General features: G+C 59.1%; 1 protein-coding gene across 1 annotated transcript; it reads right to left on the bottom strand.

Moving 5' to 3' along the window:
• Positions 1 to 1,674: 1,674 nt before the first annotated feature.
• LOC104383655 (glutamine synthetase) lies at positions 1,675 to 7,734 on the bottom strand. The gene is made up of 6 exons (XM_086625153.1): positions 7,560 to 7,734; positions 6,836 to 6,997; positions 5,010 to 5,156; positions 4,010 to 4,137; positions 2,711 to 2,910; positions 1,675 to 2,414 (listed from the first exon to the last, which is right to left on the bottom strand). Exons 1-6 carry the CDS (start codon positions 7,723 to 7,725, stop codon positions 2,093 to 2,095), a joined length of 1,125 nt encoding a protein of 374 aa, XP_086481279.1. The 5' UTR covers positions 7,726 to 7,734; the 3' UTR covers positions 1,675 to 2,092.
• Positions 7,735 to 8,519: the final 785 nt, after the last annotated feature.

The following is an 8,519-nucleotide window of genomic DNA, read 5'->3' as shown; positions in this document are numbered from 1 at the left end:
TTGTTTCCCCTGTGGGGGGAATCGCTCCTGCTTTAGGAAAAAAAACCAAAACCCTGACATAAGGTTTCTGGACCATTTTGACCTCAAAAAGTACAAGGGAGTTGATCTGCATTTTGGCAAAGGACAGCACGAAAGTGTCCAAGCACGCAGCAGCTCCAGCCGTGTGCAGGTCGGCGGGTAGCATCCCCAGCGAACCCGGCTGAGCCCAGCACAGGGAAAAGCCCTGGCTGTGGCTTTGAGCGAGTCCTTGGATCTCCCCCAGAGCTTCTCTGTCCACTCCCAAAGAGGAGGGTCCTCCATCAGAGGGGAATCACCGGGTGAGACCCAGGAACAGGTACAAAGTGTTTGGATGTACCACGGTGCTGCATCCGGCCAAAGATGTTTCCATGTTGGCAATGCAGATTCACACGATTCCCCAAATTTAGCAAGGGTTGTACAGCACAGCAGGATGAAAGCTGAAGTACTTTAAGCCACTGGTACAGTTAAGGGAACAAATATGAGCCTTCCTGCTCCAGATTTAGTTCTTTATTGATTTTCCAGCTGCATCCAGCAGTCGCTGTCCCAATGCCCAAGTTAAAGACATCACAGAAATGAGAGGAAAACAAGACAACGTTGTGGTTTTCATGAAAAACGTTAAACATCCTAAACAGTAATTTCTGAAAGGAAAATTTGTCCTCCTTAGGGTGGGGACCGGGTTACATTTATTCTTGAACAGCTCAGAGACATGGAGGGCTCCTGGCTGCTCGTGGTCTGGAGCACGGCCACCTCCCTGGCTGCCACTGCCCTCACTCCCTGCTCCACTGGCAGGACTGTGACCTGCAGGGTGGACTCGGGGTCCTCTGTTTCGGCTTGTCGCCTGTGTTGGATTCAAAGATAAAGGTAAAACCAGTTTCCAAATCTCTGTGACTGCAGTGGAGTGGATATGATGTCCCCTATCTGTTCACACTGCTGGTACCACTTACCTCCTGGTAACCCTCCCGTTGGTGGTTGCAGCTGGGTCACATCCTGCACATCTGTCCCAGGGACCTGACCCTCCTGTTCAAGGTGTCCCTCGGACTGGAGAGCTGTCCCCTGTGCTTGCATCCAGCTCCTCCCCACAGCTGCAGCATGGAGGGACCCCAAGGGCCTGGCCGTTGGAGATGCTGTTGCCACCCCAGCTACATGAAAGTGTCCCCATCTGGGGGTTTTGCTCCATGAATAAGATCTATGACCCACCACCTCGTAAAAAGCCTCCAGCCCACAGAGCTGTGCCACGTCCCTGCGGTTCAGCAGGCCATGGCACCGGGGTGCAGCGGGGGCACGTCCCCGGGGCTCCCCTCCCTCACCCAAAGGCGTCCCCGGAGGGGAGGGCTGCCGCTCGCTGTGCCCAGCGCCGGGCTGGCTTTGCTGACTCAGCAGCTCACACCCTGTGTAAACGCCTGCCAGCTGCTGCCCCAGCCGCTGTTTGCTCAGCCTGCACCGCTCTGTTTGCCTTTCGGGGGATCACGATGGAAGGAGATGGGCTTTCGGCCGCTGGCAAATGGGGCAAGGCAGCTCCAGGCACCTGCCCCAAGGATCCTCCAGCATCTCCGCTCCTCCAGCCCCTGCTCAGGGCTGGTGCAGGCTGCCACCCATCAGCAAGACCCAAATTAAATCCTCCACTGAGCTCTAGGAGCTACAGAAAAATGCACCTGCCACAGCATAACCCGGCCACCACGCAGCCAGGAAAATTATTTATTATAATTTCCTTGCAACAGAGATATGGGGGAAAAAACCACCCGCCCTCCCCAGGTGCAAACAGCAGCAGCTGCAGCTTCCACGTAGGGACCTATGTACATCACAGTGTAAAGTCCATCGAAAAAAAATTCAATCCAAGTTTTAAAAAAAACCTCCCCACGTACAATCTAAAACCAGGAACCAGAAAAAGTGGTCGATAAAATAGGTTGGGCCTCTCCCTCTTACTATAAAATATATATATTTCTAAGGCGACGTTTCACAAAACCAGAAGCGAGGTTCCTAAAGAGTCTGAGCTTGCGGCTGGGGACACCGCACGGACACAAATCCCACGTGAGAAGCTAGTGTAGAAACGAAAACCTCCACCCACCCCACGGCCTCAGTGGTCACCATAGTCCTTGGTCTCCACCCCGGTCTCGTTGAGCACCGTTGTCCTCATGATGGCCTCGGTGACCGCGTAGGGGTCACAGTTGGCTGCCGGCCGCCGATCCTCGAAGTAGCCGTAGCCATCCTGGCCGACCTGGCGCGGGATGCGGATGCTGGCACCTCGGTTGGCCACGCCGGCAGAGAACTCGAAGATGTTGGATGTCTCATGGTGGCCGGTGAGCCGCCGGGAGTTGTCCCTGCCACCCCGTGGGTCGTAGACACAGATGTGGTAGTCGTGCCGCTTGCTCAGCTTCTCGATGGCGGCTTCGATGTGTCTGTGGGAGAGGAGAAATGGAGTTGGTTTTGGTCAGTAGGTCCATTTGGGAGGGTGTTCCCATGGCCAGGAAGGCTGTGTGCGGATCCCTTTCCTTCTGTGCAGGGACGGGGACAGCCCAGGGGACACTCTCATATAACCAGCTGCTTTTAAAGTAAAATGAGCTGGGACAGATCCAGCCCTGCCTGGTGCAGCCACCCAAGTACGGAGACACACACACTATGGGGAGCTGCCACATGGCCAAGGGCAGAGCCTCCTCATGGCACCCCAAACCTCCTGGGACCCCCCTGGACTCACTTAAGACCCCCTTCTCTCCGCATCTCCTCGGTGCTGTAGTTGGTGTGACACCCGGCGCCGTTCCAGTTGCCGGTCATTGGTTTGGGGTCTAGAGTAGCCACAACCCCAAAGTCTTCGCAGACGCGGTGGAGGATGAACCGAGCCATCCAGAGGTGATCCCCCATCTCGATGCCTTCGCACGGGCCCACCTGGAATTCCCACTGGAAAGAGCAAGTGGATGTGCCAGTGAGGACGGACAGATTCGTGCCTCCCCAGCTGTCACGTCTCTGCCACCCCCTGGCGAGGGCTGCCAGCCTGGGGCACAGCTGAGCTTCACCCCTTGGGAATCAGCAATGGGGATGAGGAGCATCGAGTTAAGCAACACGACAGCTTTGGCATGCGAAAAACTGGGAATAAACCTCTCATGACCAAATAACGCAGATCAGAGGGATTAATCAAAGTGGAGGTAGATAAGCACCACATCTGCCTTCGCGGCTGGAGCTGCGGGCGGGCAGGATCCCCCAACCCACACTGCAAACAGGGCACGGGACTAGCGAGGAGCCTCCTAGTCCTTCCCGGCCGGAGCCGGGGTTGAGCCACTCACGGTGACTAAGCAGGGGGTGACGCGTTTACGGCGGCTGGCCTGGCCTGGCCGAGCTGCAGAGAGCAGCCAAGGAGGACCCTGAAGAAGCCAGGGCAAACAGCAGGGTCATTAAAAGTCCAGCCCCAGCTACACCGCAGATAAGCCCCCCCCCAACACTTATCGCCGCCACATCAGCAGCGCGAGAGTCAGCGATTCGTGGGCGGCAGGGCCGAACCGCCGTCGGTCAGTCTGGCCACCCGCCTAACGCAATCAGGGACTGCCGCCGGCCAACTCCTAAATAAACCCAGAACTCCCCCAAGGCTGTGTCCCTCCCGAGCTTCCCACCTCCCAGGGCAGAGGAGCAGGATGCAGACACCCGTCGCTCCACGTGCTGCTCCCATCCCGGATCCCACTGTCCCCTCCATCCCTGCTCCGCGGGGGCAGGAACGTGCAGGGGAGCACCCAGCACCGCAGCCCAGGCTGAACAGTGCAAGGAGCTCACTGCAGTTTGGCTCGGCTGCCATCCCACTCGCCTGCCCCAAAAAGCAGGGGTTTGCACGCCGGGGTGTTAGGAGAAAATCAAACATGCAGGTTTCTGTCCTAGCAGCGCATCTGTGCCTGTCCAGAGACATCCGAAGCGGGGAGTCACTGGATTCAGCATCCCGGAGGAGCTGGGAGTTGCTGGGTTGTTCCAGCCTCACTGGAAAGAGGGGCTGCACGGGGCTGTCCGCACGTACCTGGGAGGGCATCACCTCTGCGTTGGTGCCACAGATCTTCACCCCCGCGTAGAGACAGGCCTTGTAGTGGGACTCCACGATATCCCGCCCGTACACCTTGTCTGCTCCAACCCCGCAGTAATAAGGGCCTGAAAAGGAGAGAGGATGGACCACCCAAGTAAAGCTTTTGGGAGCAACAGCAGCACTGCAGTGTCATGCCACCACTCCCAGGGAGCAGCCATCACCTGCGGAGGATTTATGGGAATTAAATGGTGCTGCCCTCCATGGTGCATCGAGCCACTGACCCCTAGTCCAGGACCTGCAGCGTGAGCAATTCATCTGCTCCAACAACTGCCTTATCTCAGCCGTTAAACAGGACTTGTGATGCATCAACTGGGAGGTCCCAGGAGATAAGGGAAGCTCGGCTCTGTCTGACCCTCGGAGCACGTCAAGCGTCCGAGATCGTTCTGACAACAGCTGACATTGTTCATGGCTAGAAAGTTCAACTCCCCGTGGTTTTATTTGGCTCTGCCTCAGCCAAGCAGGTCAGGTGAAGATGATCTTCCCGCCTGGGGGAAGGGAGCTGTTGAAAGCGGCCGGTCCCCACAAAAGGCTGATTAAGTCGGGTTGGGAAACCCCTGGCCCTCTCCCAGGAGGCAGCTGGGGCTCACCCGCTGCGGCAGGAGGGCACAGTGTGCCGGCCCTGTCCCAAACAGCCATGGGGAGGAGGTTTTTCCAGCCCAGTTCTCCAGCCCTTGCCAAACAAGTCGTGCAGCTGAGCTGTTTGTGTAACAGGGCTCTGGCGGGAGCGGTGCTGCCAGCCGGCTCACGTGAGCCACGGGGCACCGGGCGCTCTTGGCAAACAGCTCCTGGCCTCATCCCAGCTCTCACCTGGTGTCAGCACGGTGGGAAGCTTGCACCCGAGGCTGGGGACGGGGTGCCTGCCACCAGGCAGCACCCCCCGAGCAGAGGGTGGGAGCTGACGGGAGCATTTGGGTTGGGAAAAGGGGGGGACACTTACCCTGCGGGCCGGGGAAGCCGTTGTCGGGCCAGCCGTAGGGGTGGCCGTTGATGCCCAGCAGCGTGTACTCCTGCTCCATCCCGAACCAGGGGTGGCTGTCCTTAACCAAGTCCATGACTTTCTTGCATGTGTGCCTCAGGTTGGTCTCTGGGAGCAGAGGGGTTGGGATTAGACCCGTGCCACGGGAAGGCACCCATCACGCACTGCTCCATCCCACTCAGAGGTTGGGACTCCACCACTGCCAAGCGCTGCCCACAGAAGCCTTAAGGAAACCAGTGAGCGGATCTCCCCGTCCCGCAATGCGCTCTGCTCATCGGTTTCCTCCTCGCAGAGCTACTCCATTGCCACAGCATCAAGCCACAGGCCAAGGAGGTTTTATCCACCCACTCCCCAAACCACCACCACCGACAGTCCATGAACATCCTCCTCTTACACACCAAGAGACCAGCAGCCATATCCCAGCCCCAGCCTACAGGTGTCCAGCAGATCTGGGAACAGTGACTGTACATCTCCCATCACTACCCTCACCCTCATCCTCTTTCTACCAGCCTCAGCTTAATTATCCTTATCTTTCTCCTGCTCCATGCTTTTGGTTAGCATCCAGGCTGGCTGGCCCTGGCTTGGCCCTTCGTGGTGGCAGGGGTGCTCAGGGCAACCAGGGCTTTGCCAAGGGAGATAGAGATGCCAGAGAACCATCCTGACGTGGCACAACGTGCCAGGCAAGGGGAGTGAGAGTTTGGACCGAACACAGCAGAGCTGAAAAACTGTCGTCACAGGCAGCAAATTCTGCTTTAAATCGCAATAAAAGACCCCAGAGCAGCTACGGCAGAGCCCAGGGTGTGGGACTGGAGAGGAGCCATGACAGGTCCCTTGCACTGATGGGAGAAGGGGGGAAGGCAGTGGCACCTCCTGAGCCCACACAGCCCTTAACATCCACGGAGACGCACCCTGGGAAGAGCCGCAGGGTGCACCCCTCCTTGCCCCAGCTCCAGGGCCAGGGGCTCTCACTACAAATTGCTCCGGCCGAGGAGCTGCCGGGCAGGAATCTCAACCAAGACGCTTCCCCCGCGGCTGAAAGCCGTGACGCTGTTCGAAGAGGAACCAGCCCCGTCTTTCACCATCGCTGCCGCAGCCTCTCCTCGCCCGGGCAGACGTGTTCATCACCCAGCAGATGCCGTCTCCCTCCCCCGCGCCCAGCGGGGACGTGGCCCCACTTTTCCAGCAAATCACCCCTCCGGGAGCCCCTCGGTGCGTCCCTGCAGACCAGCTCCCCCTCCTCTGTCTGGGGCTTTATCAGACAGACAGGACAGACACGGAGACTGCAGACTTCTGCCCGCAGCGATAAGACCGAGCGCCGGCGCGCTCCGAGGCCGCTTGCAAAAGGTCACCCCGAGCTCGTGCCATCCCAGCACCTTCTCCCTCCTTTCCTGCAGCCACCCATCAACAAGGGGAGCAGCCATGAACTCAGCACATTAAACCTCCCCCCTGCTGCCTCCAGTTCCCCCCTCCATCACCCTGCAGCCCCGGGGGCTGGGTGCGCTCAGGCTCAAACGCCGGGTGACGCCTTCGGCACGCTCGAGTTGGCGAGCGCCGCGAGCTCCACGTCTCACTGCTCTTCTCCTCGCCCCGCGCAGCTAAAACAGGTTCCTGCAAACAACCACCACCACCAGCAGCGCTTGAATTTTGGAGCCTCGGGCCAAGGGCTCGGGTGCTGAGCTGCTCCCCGGTGCCAGCGGTCCAGAGCGAGCAGCCCTTGCGGGGAGGGCACCCTAAATAATAGGGGGGTGACCCTCGGGAGCCGGGAGGTGCGCGCCGGAGGTGCTCACCTGCGGGTTTCCTGTTGTACTTCAGCACTTCACAGAGCACCAGCTTGTTGGGGTCCAGGCAAAAAGGGTCCCTGAACATGCGGACGGGCACCAGGAACATGTCGCTGTTGGAGCCCTCCGCCTGCGCAGTGCTGGAGCCATCGAAATTCCACTCGGGGACGTCTGCGAGGCAGGAGGGGGACAGGGGGGTTCCGGGATTGGGTAAAGGTCTCTCTCATATGGATCGTGCCAAGGGCTGCTGACTTAGATCCGGGATGGGGTGCCCAGAGGGAACCAAGTGCTCAGGACGCCTCTGCAAAGATTTTCTCGCACATCCCTGGAGCCCATCAGTGCTCCCTGAGCATCAGCGTGTTCAGCCCCCAGCACCACTGAGGCACAGGCAGGATCAGCCCCGGTCGCTTCCTCTCCCTCCACCAAACCCTATCCAGATGCTGGCATGTCTCCACACAGGTTTGCCCAGTGGAAAGGGGTGAGGATCTCATCTTCCCCTTCCCACCCAGCACTAATGGCAGAGATTACGGATTAAGCAAACCGCAGCAACGTATGTCGGATATTTACCCTGCCACTGGATACAACCCCATGAGACAACTGCAGTGGGTATCACTGGCACCACGCAACCAGGAAGAGCAAGTGCCAACTCCCACTGCGCGAAGCACCCCAGAACTTTTCCCCGGTGATGCTCAGGGCCCTCCACTACACCAGCCATCATCCGGAGCGGTGTTACCTTCGATGCTCTTGGGCTCCTTGTCGAGGGTCCTGCTCTTGCAGCGCACCCCCTCGCCGCTGCCGTCGATCCAGACGTAGGTGACCTGCACCAGCCCATCCTGGGGCAGCCTCACGTACTGCTCCCGCACCAGCTTGTTCAGCCTGGAGCTGTGCGACACCGACATGGCGACGGCCCTGCGAGAGCGCGCAGGTCAGCGTGGCATCGCGGCATCACCCCCAGCCCCTTTCACCCTGATTATTTTAAAAACATCCCCCCACACCTAAAACAAGCCACTCCCGACCTCCCCCGGCGCTGCACAGGCAGCCCCAGCCCGGCTGTCCCCTCCGCGTCCCCCCGCGGGACTCGAACCCGCGGCCCCTCCGCTCACCGGCCCCAGCGCAGCCCGCGCCCGCGCCCGCCGCGCTTTATACGCGCCCGCGCGGGGAGGTGGGGCGGGGGCGGCTCCGCCCCGGGGCGGCAGCGGCAGCGCGGCGGGTTCCTGCCCCCACCCCGGGGGTTACCGATGGAAAAATGACGTTTCTTTCTTATTAAGATATGACTTATTAAAAAGAATAAGTATGGCGCTGTTAAAATATAATTTTATCGAGAAATAACAAGTTATGTGCTAAATACGTTATGTGCTAATTTATTTATTAAAAATAACCAGTATTACTCATCGAAAATATTATTTACCACTTCCTTCCCCCTTGCTCCATGTGCCCTCCCTCCTGGCACTTTGTTTTTGTAGGGCTGCCTTCCTGCCTGCCAGCGGGTGTTTTGTGGCCCAGCCCTGCGCCGGGGTGCAGAGCCAGGGAGGCTGGCACAGCCTGCTCCTCCTTGGGCACCCCAACAGCCTTGTTGGCACCCTGCCCTGCAGAGGTGTGATACCCGGGAATGGATTGGGGTGCCTGGCAGGCCCTGGGGACACGGGCAACCGGATCCCTGGGGACACGGGCAACCAGATGCCTGGCAGCCCTT

The sequence above is a fragment of the Tauraco erythrolophus genome, chromosome 22 (assembly GCF_009769465.1).
Source record: "Tauraco erythrolophus isolate bTauEry1 chromosome 22, bTauEry1.pri, whole genome shotgun sequence".
In the NCBI taxonomy this organism is placed as follows: Eukaryota; Metazoa; Chordata; class Aves; order Musophagiformes; family Musophagidae; genus Tauraco; species Tauraco erythrolophus.
The sequence above is the reverse complement of the archived record's forward strand: the minus strand, read 5'-3'. Positions and strand labels throughout refer to the sequence as shown.

Bases quoted from the DNA above. Each gene is read 5' to 3' on its own strand.
- LOC104383655 (XM_086625153.1), bottom strand. From the start codon at position 7,725: ATGTCGGTGTCGCACAGCTCCAGGCTGAACAAGCTGGTGCGGGAGCAG. The intron at 5,157-6,835 runs GTGAGCACCTCC...CTCTGCTCCCAG, and splicing joins GTACAACAGGAAACCCGCAG to AGACCAACCTGAGGCACACA. The intron at 2,415-2,710 runs GTGAGTCCAGGG...CCTCTCCCACAG, and splicing joins CGGAGAGAAGGGGGTCTTAA to ACACATCGAAGCCGCCATCG.